This window comes from Musa acuminata, chromosome BXJ2-8 (genome assembly GCF_036884655.1).
Source record: "Musa acuminata AAA Group cultivar baxijiao chromosome BXJ2-8, Cavendish_Baxijiao_AAA, whole genome shotgun sequence".
Taxonomy (NCBI): Eukaryota; Viridiplantae; Streptophyta; class Magnoliopsida; order Zingiberales; family Musaceae; genus Musa; species Musa acuminata.
Genome location: NC_088345.1, coordinates 45367290 through 45386126, shown reverse-complemented (window position 1 = coordinate 45386126; position 18837 = coordinate 45367290). Strand labels below are relative to the sequence as shown.

Sequence of the window (18837 nt, the reverse complement as noted above, 5' to 3'; positions counted from 1 at the left end):
ATTGTACTTGGCTTTATGAAAAAAATTTATTGATGACTGAATAATTATATCCTCATGATAATGTTGTTAGTGGAATTTATGAGATAACACCATACCATGTTTCATATTTCTTTCCATAATGTTCTTTTTCAGTTCTTTGTTATACTTTGCATTTTCATTACCTTCATCAGATCAATGAGAAGGGATCTATTCCTTATCAGTTTCATTCTGAAATGAAAATGATATAGAGTAAACTACTAATTCAATCCCTTCTAATCTCTATTCGATGGTTAATGGCATCAATGCAGCATCTAAAGCTTAATCGTTTTCTTGTAATCCAGAGTAGAATTGACTAAACAATTGTGAGATTTGGATTTAGTTGTGTATAGCAAATTGAAGGGAAATAGCAAAGGTATTTGTCTTAGCAGCAGTTGTTCAGCTTGAGGGGTTCACCTAACTTCTTTTGCATTCCTAAGAAGTAGGCAGGCTATTGTTACAACATAGTTCCTGATCACCAACTCTGCATGCTTTGACAACAAAGAGAACTGTATCAGATTCCTCATCTACCTACAAATGCTCCTCTCATCTTAAAATCTTATGCATCTCTAAGGAATAAAGCACAAGCTCATATCTTGCCTTCATTTCTTCACCTTTGATTTTGTAGGAGGCAGAAAGAAAAGCTTAGATGAACTCTAAGAAAAAGTGTTCTATGCATGATTTCCATCACAAGAACATGCTCATGTTTGCCTACTCAAACTAGTCTTCTTTATAGGATCCTATCCAGCTTGACGATGAACAAACTACAAAGCATTAATCTTTTTTCTTCTTTTCTTTTCTGAGAATTCAGAGGTGAAACATTGCCAAACTCACTCTTCAGTGTCTACAAGTGAAACTTTCATATTTTGGGCAATGCTATTGCAACAATAGTGTTTCACATCATTGGGCTCATGGCATATTCCATCATCATCAAGATCAATAGAACAAACATGAGAAAAGATAGTTATGTTCTTATTCTTATCATGGAAAAGAAGGATTCCATCAACTTTCCCAATTTTTAATACATGAATAGAATGGGATGGACATATGCTTCGATGAGTGTTTTACAGAGTGATAAGAAAAATCTCTAACACTTGGATGAAGGATTCTGAAAGAATAATTGTACTTCTGATAACGATAGATATGGTAATCTCATGATGATAAGCCATTTTGTTGGCAATCCAGTGCTCATTCCTAGAGAATCATATCCAACACAACTGCTAAACTATTAGATTTGCATGAGAACCAGTGGATCTCACTCAAGATGGGGGAGAGTAGTATACTCAAGTCCTGGATGATCAATTATTGGTAATAGGCAGAAGTATATCTGTACTGCTCAAAACAAGATATGACTGAAACGAAATAAAAAAGAACAAAGCAATACAAGTGATATTATTTATCATTGTTATTATCATTATTTTTGTCAATACCATTGCCATTGCCATTACCATTACCATCATCGTTATCGTTATCATTATCATTACAAATACTATATAGTCATTATCATTATTATTACCATTATCATCATCATTACCATTACCATTAACAATATACTAATATCATTATTATTACGAATATCATTTCCATTACTCAACGTAAAGCATGATATTAAAATAATCTGTATGATTGTGAGGTTATCCTAATTGCTGCATGATTTGCTGAATGTATCATAGGTTACTCTGAATGTTTGGGCAGGAAAAATCACAAGCTGATGATCCTTGTAATGATGGTTCAATTCTTGTTAGGTGTTTGTCATCATGCAGAACCTAACTTTAAGATTGATAACTGAACATGTCGAATCATAAAATTGGAGCATGAATATAATGTGAACAATGAATTTACCTTTTTCTTAGGAAGGATGGATAGATCAAATCCATCATGCTATATTAGAGAAAAAAGCAAAGTGCCATAATAGGGCTGTCGGTATATTGGTCAATATACAGCCCATTGCAGCATGGCCTTGAAATGAATCTTGATTCCTCCTCCAACAATGAGGGGGCCCTGCAGGAATCAGTGAAATAAATATATGAAGATTCTTCTCTCAGAAAAAGCAAAAGAAGATGCTTATTTTTGTATAAATATCTAAGAAATCTGATTCAGGACCACACCTAGATGTGCCAGTCAAACAGAATTTTCAGACTTCTCCTATCAGATAATATGAGTACTACTCAGTTGAATCCATCTCACAGTTTGAACTCCAAGCTCCATCGACCAAGCTATCCTGTCAAACCAGTCTCACATGCACTGCACCCCCAAAGCTTAATTCTCACGGCTCAGGAATCTTGCAACTTTGGAACTTGTAAAGACATTAAAAGACATGGCAGTAGGTCCAAAAATTCCCTTGAGAGGTATATGGTTCTTCCTCTTTTTATAGTCAGTCATTCATGGATCTATTCTTCTGGACACGCAACAGTTGTTCCACAAAAAGTTGCTGCTGCAGAAGATGAGTGGGAAGCTTTATCCCAGGAGAATCTAAAGTAAAAATTGCAGGTTCTGGTCCATGGTAAATCAACAAGGAGAAGATCTCTTCTCAAGTTGCTGTGAGGATTAGATCAGTCCAAGTGTTCTGTTCAAATGATTCCAGGTTCTCTTTGCAATTGCCTTATAAAGAGAGCCTTGGCTCTTCCTTCACCAGCATGAGAAATTAACTTCTCCTTGCTTGCCATTTCCTTCCCAAGCAGAAGATGTATCACCATTATCATCAAAGCCACAGCAATATCTTTTCTTCTAGGGAAACTTTTCCTGCAGACGGGCAATTGTTGCTGCAAAGAGGAGGGAGTGCTCCAGAAGAGTCAGGACTGGTTCTATCAACCGATGCCAAGCCTAGGTTGAAGTGGACATCTGAGCTCCATGAGAGATTCATAGAAGCTGTGAATCAACTTGGTGGAGCAGACAGTGAGTAACTTAACAAAAGAAGAAGACAGAATCCAATGTAATCATTCTCATTCATAGCTGATGCATCTTGCCTTGAGAGCTAACTTAAGATCATCATCTTGCAGAGGCTACACCAAAAACAGTCATGAGACTTATGGGCATTCCTGGACTAACACTGTATCACCTGAAAAGTCACCTACAGGTCCTGATCTATTGCTGGTTTCTTTTCCTTGTTTCTTCTCTTTGCTGTCATGGTTGAAGACTGTGTTGCTCTTGTGAAATTGTAGAAGTATAGGCTCAGTAAGAATCTCCAAGCTCAAGCAAACAGTGGAAGCACCAAGAGTGGTGAGTAGCAGCCTCCAACTTTGAATTCTGCAACTAGGAAAAAGATGCAAACAAAGACTTATTTATCTTGCAGTTATAGGTTGTACATTAGCAGCAGAGAGAACAATTGATGTCAATGGATCTTTCATGGTTAACACAAGTACCATGCCCCAATCAAACAAGTAAGACATAGACAGTGCACACTGTAATGATTTGAAGTATGATGAATCTGGACTGACAGGATGTTGTTAATTTCAGAAGTTTTCAGATAAATGAAGCACTTCAAATGCAAATTGAAGTCCAGAGGCAGCTACAAGAACATCTTGAGGTAAGTCTTAAATTACATATTATTGACACCTTGTCAGAATTCATGCACAGAAAAAAAATTCAACAATTACATAAACATAGTACAAACTCCTAAGTCAAGCATGCAGGCTGCAACTAAATTAGCTTTGATGAAATACTGTGTGTTTGTCCTAGTGTTAACACCATACAAGTAGCTTCTTTGTGGAAGCATGAAAGACACAAGAAACTGAGTTAAACTGAACTCATCCACCTTTGAGAGAAAGATTAGATGATGGTTATTGTAGCATTAATCTTGATAATTTTCAGAAACATTTAGAGGATTGCACACCAACAAATATAAAAATTGTAGATGATAGTGTCCTACATAGAATATTTTCTCGCATTGAGCTCTTTGCAGCAAGGTATACAATACCATACTGTACCGGTGTTTCGAGGTTGGCTTGGTATGGTACGATACCGGTGTACCGAGCGGTACACCAGGGTGTACACCAGGGCATATCGAGCGATACACCTTGGTGTACCGAATAATTTTATATATTTTCTTTCATACTGTAGCACTGTTACACTATAACACTATAACACTGCTACAGTATAATACTGTAGCACTGTAGCGATGCCGGGAGGTCTACGTACCGGTATGTCATCGAACTGGTACATACCGTCCGTACCAGGCGGTACCATTCGGTACTGCATACCATGCTTTGCAGTAACTAAAAAATTCCTTACATGTAACTCTATTTATTATATCATCTTCTTCACATGATCATCAAAATTCCTTCTAATAAAAGAATTTCCCAATTAGAGTTATTTCTAAAAAAAATTCATCTAAATTTTCTTTGAATTTACAAAAACATTTACATGATCCCACCGGGATATTTATACAAAATCTACTAAAGCTAAAAAAAAACAAAACTCAACATTTAGTTGATAATTGTAAAGCTAAAATAAACCTCAAAGATCAAGTTTCAGGAAAATGCTTGATTCCTTTTTCGTTCTGTTCAATCTCCTCTATTTTGTGTTTCCATGCGATGCTTAAAATTAACAAGTGTCATGAAAAATGGGTTTGTGAAAGGTTCAAAGGAATTTGCAACTCCAAATAGAGGCACAAGGAAAATACTTACAGTCAGTGCTGGAAAAGGCTCAAGAGACACTAGGGAAACAGAATTTAGGGTCTCCAGGAGTGGAAGATGCCAAAGTTCAGCTCTGTGAACTTGTTTCCAAAATCTCAAGTGAATGTTTCAGCAATGCATTTCAAGGATCAGAAGAAATACCTGGTCTGAACACTAAAGAGCTGCATCCATCTCAACCTGTTGATTGCTCAGTAGAAAGTTGCTTGACATCATTTGAAGGATCACAAAGTGTCTGTAAAAGCTTGAGAAGCTGCAATGGCAGCTTACCACTGTGCCAGCAACAAGTTCATGAGAATAGCAGGCTTGAAAACACTCAATCTGCATGGTGTTATTTGCATGAGCACAAGACTTTTTCCTCATCCAGCTTAGGAGATTCAGAAAGGACATCTTTCGCAGCCCAGAAGGACTTTGAGACACTTCCTACAAGCATTAAGACCCAAAATGAAGGAGGAACTGGTTCTGAGGCCCAGGGAAAGGAAAGTGATGATGAGAACATATCTGTTGAGCACCCAAACAGCAGTAGACCTGCAGATCAACAGGGGAGAGGCAAGCAATCAGATAGATTTGGGCTGCTTACTCACACAGCACAACTTGATCTCAATGCCCATGAAGACAATGAAGGTGGTACAAGTAGCAGATTTGACTTGAATGGCTTTAGCTGGAGCTGATTTGTGCCTAGAAGAGAAAGATCAAGGATATAGCATTTATAATGTTGCAGTACTGAGGCATGTTGCACTATAATCATGTTGCAAAGGTGAGCACTTGCTTCCTTAACCAATCTATTTAACCAAAATAATTGATGGCTATAACACGAAGCTAATGAAAAAGGACAGTGCGCTGCAAGAAACTGAGGATGCATGTAAAATACAGCAGTATAAAGGAGAATCTCAATACCATGCCTTTGTAGCCAAACTAGCCATTCTAGCAAGTCAATTTCTTTGATATCCTTCACTGTGTGATACATGTCATTGATGGAATAGCTACCTGTATTGAACTATCATGTAGTTTTTGATGAACTATAAAAAGGAAAAAAAGAAAGGAACATCAGTTCTTAATGCATTATTGTATTCACCTGGATTTATGTTAGCAAAGCATCAATTAGATTGTGTGTGTGTGTGTGTGTGTGTGTGTGTGAGAGAGAGAGAGGGAGAGAGAGAGAGAGAGAGAGAGAGAGAGAGACCTAGTAGGATTAATTTCATGTCTGGTTAATTTCATGTCTGGTTATTACATGGCCAACAGATCAGATTGCAGCCTCAGATGGTAATACACATGAGAATGTCTTAGATCCTCAAAAGGATCCAGAAAGTGTTTAGTATCATCTATCATGTTCTTCAGAGGAAAAGAAGAACCTCATCCAAAACAAACACAAAAAATTTACTTTCATTTTTACAACCACTACATGAGTTACTAATCTGGCATTAGAAATTCCCATTTCGTGCTTCCAACAGTTGGGAATTGAGTTTTTATATAGTCTTGAAGAGAAATTCTTTCCTGATTTATCTCTGATAACAATTAATAGTGTGAACTGCTATTATGTTTAACCATTCATCTGGTTACTTGCGAATGGATTATGTGCAATTTCTGTTCTTACAAGCACAGGAAATATTCTGAAGGCTATGGAGGCACAGATGGCCATTGCAACATTCAATAAGAATTCGACATCGATGGATAAGTGAGAAATAAGAATCTACACCACAGTTGTCTGGTAAGTGTTATTCCTGAGAACTAAACAATTTGCCAACAATTTACCTCACTGTTCTGAAAACTTTAAATACACAGATATTCACTATGGTGAACAAGAAAAAAGTATCCAAAACACAAGGGTAGTAACAAAACTCAACTTTAATACACAAATTGAGATGTGTGGTTTCACTATCTTGTACAATACAATTTAACAAGGTATGTATGTAAAACGGATACACAGGACAGATGGATTACCCATCTATCCATCCTTTTGGATGGTTGACCAGTTACCAATCGGTGAAAAATCGGGTTCTCAGCTAAAAGAATGTAGTAGTATGCACAGGGAAAGAAGAGAAAACCAATGAAAATTTTGGAAGAACAAAATCCAATGGGTAGATCATCACTGGGGGTCTGAGAATGTGCTCATTGGAATTTCTAATATTGTGGATGCATTTAAATTCTGAAACTTCTCTAGTTCTCTTGCAATCTGCACATCACTAGGCAAGAAATACTCTGTCAAAGCCTTGGTTGCAAACCTAGGAACCATCCCTGCTACTATGATGCCAAGAAGGCATAGCCAGAATAATCCAGTCCCCATCATGTTAAAGATGGCCCTGCAAAAATTGAGGCATCAGTAAATTGAGTCTACGCAAAGTTGTCTTCTATCTGCTACAATGAGCTCGTTTGTCTCAAGGCATTAAGATGCATGTAACCAATTCAAGAATTTGTGATCATCAACAAGATTTGAAACTACTAAAGAAAGATCAACAGGTTAGGGAAATAGGCTGTACCAGTAACCAGGTAGCATCCAAATGGAGTCTATGATGATGACACATATTACTGTTGCGGCAATGCAACCCCATACAGATGCATGTGTGAGCCAGTTCCACCTAAACACATCCATGGCCAAGTGAATGTTCACTAGAATGACCACAGCAAGGATCCACAAGTCTCCTAGGCCGGATACATCGACATCGCTGTGTCTGTATGCAAGATAAGGGATGTAGAATATAGCAATGCTTTGCCAAATGCAATCCATCATAGTGAAGATGAACAACTTGAGGTTGTATCTTTCATCCCTCTGCCCTGCCCTGTAGAGCTGGGGGTACTTCAGCAATGTCTTCCTGCTAAGATCCTTGTCAAGGATTCCAACGATGATGGTTGGCAGTGCAGTGTAGATCACAGAATACAAGACACTGCTCCATTCGCTTATTGCGCTTGTCAAGCTATACGCAGTGTATAACACATACCTAGAGTTCAAAAACCATATGTTAAACATACAAATTAGCTGAACTAACAGATTGGGTGGAAGTATCGATGATGATGCTTACCAGAATAGGACGAAGACAAACACAGCATTCCTGTAGAAGTTGTACAAGATCATGTAGGCCATCCTTTGGTAATTCCAATGTCCATGGACCAACAAGAGGGGCACCAAGAACCTGAACTGTCCCATTGCAAAATCTGAGGCCATGACAGCTTGCCTTCCCTCTTGGCCACTTATGCCAATCCCAACATCAGCCATTTGGATCATTGAGACATCATTTGCACCTGGAATCATACACAAGATTAGCACACAACAAGGAATTGATATCTTCTATAAGTTTGAAGTGAATTCTCAAGTTAGCTACATTACCATCGCCAATTGCAAGGGTCATGTCATCCGTTCGGTTCTTTATGAGAGCAACAATTCCAGCCTTCTGCAATGGAGCCACACGGCAGCACAACACAACATCACATGTCGTGGCCACTTTGAATAGCTGTTCCAGCAAGAACAACATGCAGAACCACATCAATCCTAAGACCAATACATCAAGGAATCAATTTAAGTGCATCAGTAGATTCTTACCTCTTCTTCCAGTTCTGTCTCCAAAATGTAGACAAGGCTGGTGCCATCAATGATCAAAGCCAGAGGAGACTTTGCAGATCCTGCACCTGCTAGTCTGCTGGACATGGAAGCTGCATCTTGCAGTCTCCTTTTACAGGATTCCCTGGAGTTGCTATTGATCACAATCTGAGTCATTTCACTTGTTAGAAGCTTGCAAGAATAGCCAATGGAGATGGCAGTTTCTTGCTTATCCCCTGTCAACACCCAAACCTTGATGCCAGCTTGCCTCATGGATTCTATGGCTTCTGGTACACCTTGTTGGAGCTTATCTTCAATCCCAGAGGCACCCAAGATGTGAAGATCTCTTTCAGCATTTGATGCGATAGCTTTTAGCAACTTCCCCCTGCCGATCAAAGCTGTAGTTGCATTCTCATATGCAGACTGCCACTTCTTGAACTCGTGTTCACTTAATTCACGCATGCCAACCACCAATGTCCTCAGACCCAAAGATGAATAGGAATGGAGATTTGTTTTGGTTGCATGAATGATGTCCAAATCTAGGTTCTTTTGTACAACTCCAAACATTGAATTGTCTGCACCTTTCACAAATAGCTTCACTGTTCTATCAGGACAGCCAATTATCACTGACATCCTCTTTCGATCACTATCAAATTCATGAAGGCCCAAAACATCAAATCTGCATTTCCAGTATTGCAAGTTAAGATACTTTTACAAAAAGAAATTATGAATTACTGGTACTCAGAAGACTGTGTTTTGCAAACTGCAGTTAATGCTGAGAACAATTCTTCAAGTAGGTTTGAGGTCTTCCTATTACTTGTAGAAGTGATACTATCAGCTAGATTTAAATCTAAAGCAATTGGGACACAAATCTTAGAAGAAAAGATGCTAAAGTCAACAAGACTTTGGAGTTGTGCACTTTCAAGTCAGCTTCAGGTTTTTGGAAAAAAACTGATCACCCAACTTCTTTGGCAATCACTTCAAAGTGAAATATAATTTCCGATAAGATGAGGGGGACTCATGGCAACATGAAAACAGAGTAGAAAATTAAGATAAAAAATGTTAAAACATTATTTGAGCATCTACTTATCATAATACTCACTATAAGGACATATTTAAGCTAATAGTTAAATAGATCCAGCAAAGAAGTTTAATTGGATCCATGTGGACATCCCATCCACTGATAAACTTGAGAGAGAAGCAAGCAAATGAAGGTAGACCAAGTCAAGTCTTTGCCAGATATGAATATTGTGCTGGCTCCAGTTCTGATTGATTGGAATTATGTGGCGGTGGTACTGTTGATGAAACCAATCACCAAGCAAGGGGACACCAATAACAACTAAACACTGGATAAGATTTTCTTTCTTCTCCATTTGTTCTTGGTCATCTCCTCAGAGATTGAGCATATGATAAGGTTGAAGGAGTGGGAACATAATCTTTCTCACAAAGTGGGGAAAGCTTTTAACCAAATTATACTTCAGATTGCATATCGAAGTAACAGACCAAAATGGGTCGGTTGCAAAGTAGATCAACCAATTCAATCCCTGTTCTTCTTGCTGATGTTGTTCCCACCATGGCAAAGCCAGGAAGAAGAAAAGAGGGACAGAAGAGGATATTAACATCCAGCCACTATGAACCCTAAGCTTAAAGCTTGTTGACAACAAGGCATCTAAAAAGACCCAATTTTGATTCAGGAATCACAGCACAATGATAGAACAAATGGTAGAAGAAGGAAGCAAATAATTGGAAGGAGCATGAAGAGTAGCAGTACCTCTGTCTTTCACCGACCACATCGATGAGGATATGCCCGGAGGTGCGCTGCATAAGCACGAAACCATAAGCAGCAGCAGCATAGACCAAGGCCTGCTCGTCGGGCGACTCGCCCTGGTAGTCGATGAGCTTGAGCGATGGCTCCGGCGTGTCGACCAGTATGGGCACGATGGTGTTGCAGGTCGCTAGCGCAAGGAAGAAATCACGAGCACGATTGGCCTTCTCGATTCCTTCCCCGCCCATCAACGCATTCATCAGCTCCGGATCGGTCTTCACGCTCATCTTCGGTCTCCAGGTCTCCCCGTCCACTGCGATGAACGATCATCAGAAACAATTCTGATGCATATGGGCGAGGAAGAAGAAGTAAGCATCGCATCATTATTACCTGTAATCGAGTGTCCGTCTTCCTCACCATCACTTGCGGCGCTGTAGTCCACCCCGCCAACGCTGGCGCACCGGAACTCCATTTTGTTCTCCGTGAGTGTCCCCGTCTTGTCGGAGAACACATACTTGATCTGCCCGAGGTCCTCGTTGATGTTGAGCGCCCTGCACTGGAACCTCGTCTTGCTCCCCTCGTCGAACATGTTCTTGTCCTGGATCATGAAGAAGGCCTGCCCCAGCCTCACCAGCTCCATCGATATGTAGAGCGCAATCGGAATCATCACCTGGAATATGATCACTGACTTGAGGAAACTGAACACCGTCTCCCACCCCACCCCGTAGTAGTTGTAGGTGTCCGTCTTCGGGCCCGAGTAGTCCTCCTTCCGGTAGTACAGTAGGTCGTTGAGCTCGTGGTGGTGGTTGGCGAGCCACACGCCGGCGAGCACCGTGACGATGGAGCATAAAGCGACCAGTGCCACGGCCAGCAGGATTACCTCCCGGTTCATGTGCGCCTCGAGGCGGCTCCGCTTCGACGGCGCGCCGGAGCTGTTCAGCATCACCTTCGTGTCCTGCCCGGTGTACACTGCGACGCCGACGACCCAGCTCGTGTTCTTCAGCTCGCACCCCCGGAGGATGATGTTGGACGGGCCGAGTGAGACCCGCTTTTCGCCCGGCACGTCAGCGCTGGCGAGGAAACCGTAGATGTTGCGGTTCGGCTTCTCGCAGCGGATCAGGCCAGCGGTCGACTCCGGCGGCGTTGACTGCGTCTCCTGCTTCGCGTACCGGGTCTTGAGATTGGACTCGCCGTCCAGGTTGATGGTCTGCACGTAGGCCACGCCGGTGGGATCGCTGGTGGCGAGCAGGACCATGTCGCAGGGGAGCGTCTCGTCGGCGGTGACCTTGACGACCTCCCCGACGAGGATGTCCTTCCACCGCTTGGGCCGGAACTCGCCGCCGGGCGCCAGGACCTGGGCGGTCCGGTTATTCTCATCCCGGTCGGAGCGATGCCGCCGCCAGTCCTCGTACCCGTCCTTGACCGCGGTGACGCCGAGCACGAAGGCAAGCGGCAGGATGGAAGCTGCCGGGGTGAACACGCCGAGCTGCGGGACCTGGTTAAGCCCCGCGAGGATGAGGAAGTAGACGTAGGCGACGCGGTGGAACTGCTCGAATAGGTTGCGGGGCAAGAAGGTGAGGACAGAGTACTTGGTGGTCCTGATCGAGTTGTCGGCGAACTTGATGGGCTGGTTGGTCCTCCCGGGGTCGTTGACGTACACGAACCGGGCGTCATCGTCGCTGATCTCCCTCTGCGATCCGAGCTTCTCGGAGTCGGAGCGCTTGGAGGGGAAAGAAGCGACGGGCTTCGACGTCGAACGCTCGAAGGAGACAGCGGAATTCGAACTGGACGACGGAATCCTTTCGGCACGATGCCACGACGACGAGCTCCTCGAGCGAGAGGCAGCCTTCGGTAGCACGTCGGGATCGTCATCCGGCGGCGCCGACGGGTTCGAGGAGGGCCTGTTGGCAGCCATGAAAGAGAAGAAGAGAAGCTTCAGGAGTTACAGAGGGGCGGAATCCATGGATTTAGATGGCAGATCAGAAGAGCCGAATGGTCCGAGCAGGCCATCTAGAAGACCAGGAGGCTGTCAAATATGATGCACGGCTATGACCGAGGAGATGAGGTATGACTTTGGCATCCAGAAGCCATCTACAAGGTCAGGAGTCAAGCATCCGAGTCCAACATGGCTTCTTCTCCAAGCTCCAAACCAAGACCTTCTCCATCGAATTCACTGTAGAGACTTTCTTGCATCCTTACGCCATTTTTCCTCCGTTCAGACTGCAGCTTCCCTTCTGCTGCCATCTCATCATCGCCTCAAGTCTCTGCTTCAGTCAGCACCATCAGAACCTTCGGTAGAAATTGCACCCTCTCCGATTCCGTAAGTCGAGGGATGTTACCTTGAACTCTACTTGGCAGCAGCGGCAAGTGACTCCAGAACCATTCTCAGGGTTGAGGTGGATATCCACAGCACATCACCGCGGCAAATTACCACCCCTGTTGAATCGTGTTGTCTCTCGAGCCAGATGTCGAGGTCAACACGATAAGGTCCGAGTCGCATTGGTTGACCTGATCCGAGATACCGACGCCGCCAAGCTCGACTGAGGAGGCGATGCTCAAGTGTATCCTGACCATTCCATCGGATCAAGCACATGGACAGTTCATTTTGGGAGAATGATAGATGGTCATTCACGTGATAAAGACCTCTCCACAGACCGCGAGACCTGTCATTCCCAGAGGAAGAATAGTTCAGAGAAGGCATGGAAACAGTAGAGATTAATGGACATGAGAGATCCTTCCTTGGCCTAACCTGAACAGTAGAGACTAATGGAAGGAGAAGAGCTATGAAAGCAGCAGCTTGATGTTGTTGAGGGGCGATGTCAAGCAAGATGATGAAGCTCCACCATCATTGGGGATGCCAATGAATCACAAGCATAACAAAGACATCTCACATTTGTAAGTCTCATATTTTCATATTACAAGAGAAAATTCATTCAAGCTATACACTTTCATATTTTCTTAAAAATGGTTCTATATATATATATATATATATATATATATATATGAAGCTGAAGTGTATGCATAGAAAGGAGAAAACACACATCAAATAAACAGACATATTTATTAATAAAAAAACTATATTTAAAAAAAATTCAAGATGATGAAATATTTGTCACCTTTCGAGAGTCAATCTGGACCATAATCTTGGAACTTCTGACTATTGATGTCATACCTATACAAATTAGAGATGTCAATAATGTGATGAAAAATTATAGCCCAAGTGGTGGGTTAGGTCATGATTGAGCACAGTGAGCAATCTTTTGTTGCATGGTGAGATAAAATATTTGTTGGTTCTGGGCATTCCACATCCTCTCCAAAGCAATTATGATGGATATTAGAAGTTAATCCAATGTTTCCCTCCACAATCAAAAAGTCTTATATAGTTGAAACAGGCTATTACTACTCAAGGCCAGTGATAGTGAACCTGATGCCCCACTTCATCACACATGACTCCCTGCAACAGAGCAATTTAGTGTGACAAAGAATGGCAGGGAGGCTGGGTGAGGAAGGTCAGGTGAACTTGTATTCCTGGATACAGAGGAGTGATGGAAGAGTAGAGGAACAGTGGCAGCTAAACTTACAAGTAATAAGCAGCAGAAGATACAAATGTTTACTGACTTTGAACTGCTAGCATTTATTAGTACTATCTTGAGTTTGACCTACTGTTTAGCTCTGTATAACTTTGAGGTAGAGTTGACTAAAGTTTCTACAAATGTAAATCTAGAGTAAAGAAAGTAACTGGTGGATTCTTTCCTAAAGTAACTGGCAGACTTATACTATTTCTCCATTTTTCTCCATAAATATTCTATCTTCATGGAACTAATTTGCTTGGTTACATACCATGTTGCTTTCCTTCATTACTTTGAACTGTAGTTGGTGCACTCCATGCTCAAAATGACTTGGATCCCTCTCTTCCTGAGTTCCATGTTTTATACTGCAATAACTAGTTTGTCAATCATGAACATTGTTTTCCATTGCTTCTGCTCCATAACTGCGAGGTTCCAGAACAGCAGAAGAAAAGGTCTTCATTTGAATAACCCTAAATAAAACCAACCAATGTAATGATGTAAGCATTCATTAAACAATATAAAGGCCACAGAAGTTAGAGAGAGGAAGAAAGGTTGCATAGCGACGCACATGGCTAAACATGGAAAGATGGAAGCAGTTCCAAGAAAGAAATGTATATATTATCTACATCAAACAGGCACTCATTTCTCCTTGCAATCTTCCACCATTTTTTGTGAGGCCTTAACATGAACGAAAAGTATATTTATTGTCTCACAAACTTCGGTTTTGGACTCAACATCAGCCTCTCAGCTTCCATTCTGGACTCATTCAAGCTCTGACAGTCTCAATGCACACAGGTAACTGCAGGACCTCAAAGTGGGTTTCTCAAATCATGGCATTTGGGCCATTGTCAAAAACAACATTGCATCCACACCCTAGATAATTTTGCATCTGTATTTCCACATATATACATTCTAGATAACACTTGTAATCTCAACCTTGAAGAAGGACACAGTGTTGGGCCTATGATGAAAGGTATTGATTAGTCAAAACAAAAACCACCAGTCCTATCCATTGGAGTCCAAATTATCTGGCTTACTTCTATTGTGAAGACTTCAATGATGTTCCATAAGAGACAGCTAGTTCTGCATTTAACTATTGGTGGTAATGGATTGATACCAAGAGCAGGAATCTTGAGTCCAAAAATTGAGAGCATATGTGATAGTTTCTTGATTCAGAGGCACCTTCAGCCCTTGCAGTACAGCATGTAAACATCCCACGTAGGGCCCAGAATTGATGTTGGAGGATAGCAACAGAATATTTGTTGATAATAGAGGAATATAAAAGAGAGGAATAGAAGATAATAATTAAAAGATAATAGGAAAATAAATATATAACTACCAAACTTGCTCTTGCTCAAGGAAAATACTTCTAGGATGAAGACCTTGTACCTTCGCATATCTCGCGCGTGGATGATGGAATCATACCATCGGAAAATAAATGTGGCCTCGCACCACTCACATTCAAAGTGGAAAAAGAACACATTTCATTGATCTATTTCTGATTTAAATGCATTATAATATTCTGACTCATAAAAATAGGCAAAATATTACAATTGAATCAAATCAAATATATGATTTGATCTCTCTTCGAAGAAAATAATATTCTTGATTGATATGCTTTCATCCTCGTTGAGACTAATCCTCACAAAATCTTCCATTATAATTTAAAATCTTCAATAACAATCATAATTTAATTTTTTATTTATTTTATATTTTTATTTTCGCCTTGAGTAGATGTTGTCATGTGACAACTCATGACAAATGCAAATATCTTAAAACTAATAAAATTCATTTAAATAACATATAAATTAAATTATTCTTGCATAAAAAATTCTTGACTAGGAATCTCCCATAGTGACAAAGCCAATGAAGAGCATTGCAATCACCACTAACATCAATAACACTCCCAATTTTACAATCTTGTAAAGATATGGCTAATTGTAGTACCAAAAACATATGCTTGATTTCTTTTCTTTTATTTTTGCTATACTATATATTCAAACAATTCCTATAAAGGTATCATTGGTCTCCAAGCACCATAAAATAATAGATATCAATAATAATAACATGGGGAAGGATATAAGGATATAGTACAAATAAGATCAAGAATACTCTTGATACATATTGGTAGATATTTACTGATACAACTAAATACTAATAATAAAATATAAAATTTGATATTGGGATGATATCATCAATTGTAACTTTTCGTTATTTTAATCAATGATATTGGATGTCAGTGTACTATCCAATATACCAAAACTAAAATTATACACCCAATAGATTACTAAATTCATTATCTGACCAGTATTTAAATTCTTGGAAAACAACTGTTACTTCACTAACCTTCCTAAAATTTAGCTCAACTACTTACTACATTAAACTAATTTGACCTGGCCAAATGGACAGTTCAATAGCCCAATAGTTACACAAATAATGGGCTATAACATAAAACATCATCAATTCGTTAATCAAATCATTATGGAGAACCAATTGGAGCCTTCAAAATGGTGGTGATGCTGCCTATTTGCTTGAGACTTCAATGGACTACAAAAGAACTGGTTGGTAAAGCAGGATTCTAAAATACTGTGAGAACTCTAAGGTCATGTGTTGGGCGAGGGGTACAAAGAGAAAAACTGGATTAGGTTAAGATATATCCACAATTTAATTATATACAACAATGCACTGTATGATGAAAGGTAATCTCATAATTAGCAAGGATCACAGAATTTTGAAGTTGAGAACCATAAAGTATGCAGCAAAGATGGCAGGAATCACAACCCTCACTAATTAGATAAACCTGACTTAAGCAATACTTAATTTCTATACAGAGGAGTTCTTTAGGATCTCAGATTATGCATGGGATACCAATTTTTCACATGTTCATTCCACCACAGGGTCACAGACCTTGTGAAGTTGTGACTTTGAAAGATACAAGTAGTATTTTTTATTATCGGAGATCAATACTGCTACAGTAATCTCTAAGCCATCTAAACTAGAGAAAATTGTTGTTTGCCAATACAGCATAAATTTCCAAAGTATACAAGGAAAAATCATTGAGATCAATTAGATAATTAACAGGTTAAATAATTACTCACGAGACAATATACCTTAAGATCATTCAATCGACTCACCTTTTGGATGCAGTCAACATATGTGCCCATGGACGTAGGAGTAACTGGACCTGCTAACATGGATTTATTAGTGCTCCTGCAATAGCAGATACCTAGAATAAAAAATGAAATCTTTTACCTCTTAGGAGAGTGTGCGCGCATGAGTGCATGCTAGCATGCCTTCTTTTTCTTTTCTGAGGAACAAGGGAAAAGTGCTAGGAATTTGTTCCATCAGCTGCCCCCTCATTGCTTTCAGGTCTGATAATATGATTCTTTCAATTATTGTCACATGGAAAGTCTCCTTCCAAGTCACAAGATTTGATGTCTGTTGTCCATAACTCAACTTTACTGCTAAGCAACAAAAGCTTCACTTTTCATCAAAGGATAAAAAGCTTCTCTTGACTGTGAAGAAGACATATCCCAACTTCACAACTCTTCCCTGTAACTCCATCTTATTGTCCTGAAAAGGATAAAGCTCCAAGGGAGAAGAACCTGTTCAAGTACAGTCAAGATTCTGAACCCCTCAGCACTGCAACCCAATTGGCTTCATGAATTACCTGTCAGATTTTAGCACACAAAACAGGGTCCAAAAACATGCAGATGTCATCCCACATGGGCATTTGTATTTATTCTACAAATCAATGACAATCATGATATCAGTTTGATGAGAAATATAAACGGCCAAAGTCTTGATCACCCAGGTCATAAAGGAGCAATCATACCTGCTACTACAACACCAAAGTCGCCCCTCAATCTAATAAGAAACATTTGACTGAACAATCTTTTAATTTTATTCTATTAAAACCATAAGACCAGTGAAGTACATGACACAAGTCTACGTAACAACTATTATTTTATACCAAAAATTTTGTTAGATGTTTATTCCTGAAATGCCAGTTGTATAAGTGTGTATCTTAAATTATTCAGAGAAAAATTCCAAGTTCATTTATTTGGGTTAGTGCTGTCATTAAATCCTCACACAGAATAGCTTCTTCCTCATTCTTGGCTGTTCCTCAGGTAAATTTAATTGGTAATAAATGGGTAACAAATGCACCACATCTGACCTTCTGCCAAAATATAATGCTATCAGAATTCTATTGTCATATTCTGAAGGAAGAGACATCTCCTTGGAGTTTGATTGTAGCCCCTTACCTCAAGTGGGCCCTTCAACTTGTTGAACCTCAGAAGTCACGGGTTAGATCTGGTAGTGAGGGGTCCATCCCTTTACCTTACTTGAATGATGTCCTGTAAAGAAAGGACAGACATCAAGACAAAGAAACACTGCATTGTAAGCACTGAGAAGCCATATCTTGAGGTGTAACATGCTTTAGATTCATCAATCAGATCCCTTTCAGTATATCTGAACATGATCCTAAAGCTAAAAACAAAAAACCTACTGTATCTGCACATGTTTATGAATGCTGTAGTCCAAACAGAACCATGTATTTAGATGGCCAACTCAAAAGAAGAAGATGACTATTTCAAATTGGAATGGTATGATTGTGATGTAACAGGACTCAGGGGCTGGAAGGCAATTTTCTAATCCGGCTTTTGAGAGGCTGGTGAGATGGCAGGTGTACAGTTTCAAAATCAATTCTAAGAAACTTATGAAAACAAGCATGACCTGATTATTCAAACATTAAATACCAGAAAGTTTGGTAAACTAAAATATAGCCATCACAAAGAGAATGATTTCAGCTGCCCAAGACATTATTAAAATAGATGTCATATGAATGCCCCTAGTCATAATCGCCTTTATTTTATTTTATTTTATTGGGACACGCTACTCTCTCTCTCTCTCTCTCTCTCTCTCTCTCTTCATTTTCTATCTATACAATTTAAATGCTTCCTCTGATAATTTGATGGACCTTTAAGATTCCACATAACAAACTATTCTTCTTCAGGCCTATATCATGAGCTAATTCTTTGGCTTTCTCACATGATTTTGCAAATTCCTTCTATCATCATACCTACTCTGCCTACTCATGGAGCTGCTTCTATTGCAATGAGTTCACAAAGTGGATTCTAGAGAATTACTTGAAGAAATTTGTTAAGAGCAAAAGCTTCAGTAGGTCGCAGGCCCCCGACCTGTGTCCCTGATGTCACTTTCTGATTGAAATGGGAGTCAGTAAAACTTGAGTTTTACCATTTAATCCCTTAAATATTCCAACTTCCTTCTCATTAATGATCTCCAGACCTATCTTTTGTTTCT

The 18837-nt window shown here is 40.1% G+C and overlaps 2 protein-coding genes and 1 long non-coding RNA gene across 5 annotated transcripts; 1 reads left to right on the top strand and 2 right to left on the bottom strand.

Annotated features, from left to right (window-relative positions):
* The first annotated feature begins 2124 nt into the window (after window positions 1-2124).
* On the top strand, window positions 2125-5726 carry LOC135584755 (myb-related protein 2-like). Of its 3 annotated transcripts, XM_065121889.1 has the most exons (7): window positions 2125-2599; window positions 2697-2910; window positions 3015-3091; window positions 3177-3234; window positions 3308-3395; window positions 3472-3541; window positions 4592-5726. In XM_065121889.1, the coding sequence occupies exons 2-7, from the start codon at window positions 2700-2702 to the stop codon at window positions 5315-5317; spliced, it is 1230 nt and encodes a 409-aa protein (XP_064977961.1). In that variant the 5' UTR covers window positions 2125-2599; window positions 2697-2699; the 3' UTR covers window positions 5318-5726. The 3 variants fall into 3 exon arrangements, with proteins under 3 accessions (XP_064977961.1, XP_064977962.1, XP_064977963.1); XM_065121890.1 differs by lacking the exon at window positions 2125-2599 and having other exon boundaries at window positions 2635-2910; window positions 3314-3395; XM_065121891.1 differs by lacking the exon at window positions 2125-2599 and having other exon boundaries at window positions 2769-2947.
* Window positions 5727-6322: 596 nt separating this feature from the next.
* Window positions 6323-12838, bottom strand: LOC103995387 (phospholipid-transporting ATPase 1). Its single transcript, XM_065121886.1, has 9 exons — window positions 12693-12838; window positions 12283-12606; window positions 10334-12207; window positions 9950-10256; window positions 8182-8857; window positions 7969-8092; window positions 7664-7883; window positions 7124-7582; window positions 6323-6946 (listed from the first exon to the last, which is right to left on the bottom strand). The coding sequence occupies exons 3-9, from the start codon at window positions 11856-11858 to the stop codon at window positions 6733-6735; spliced, it is 3525 nt and encodes a 1174-aa protein (XP_064977958.1). The 5' UTR covers window positions 11859-12207; window positions 12283-12606; window positions 12693-12838; the 3' UTR covers window positions 6323-6732.
* Window positions 12839-13002: 164 nt separating this feature from the next.
* On the bottom strand, window positions 13003-17440 carry LOC135619662 (uncharacterized). Its single transcript, XR_010489438.1, has 4 exons — window positions 16765-17440; window positions 16647-16696; window positions 13784-13982; window positions 13003-13115 (listed from the first exon to the last, which is right to left on the bottom strand). It is a non-coding gene; the product is annotated as an uncharacterized LOC135619662 (long non-coding RNA).
* Window positions 17441-18837: the final 1397 nt, after the last annotated feature.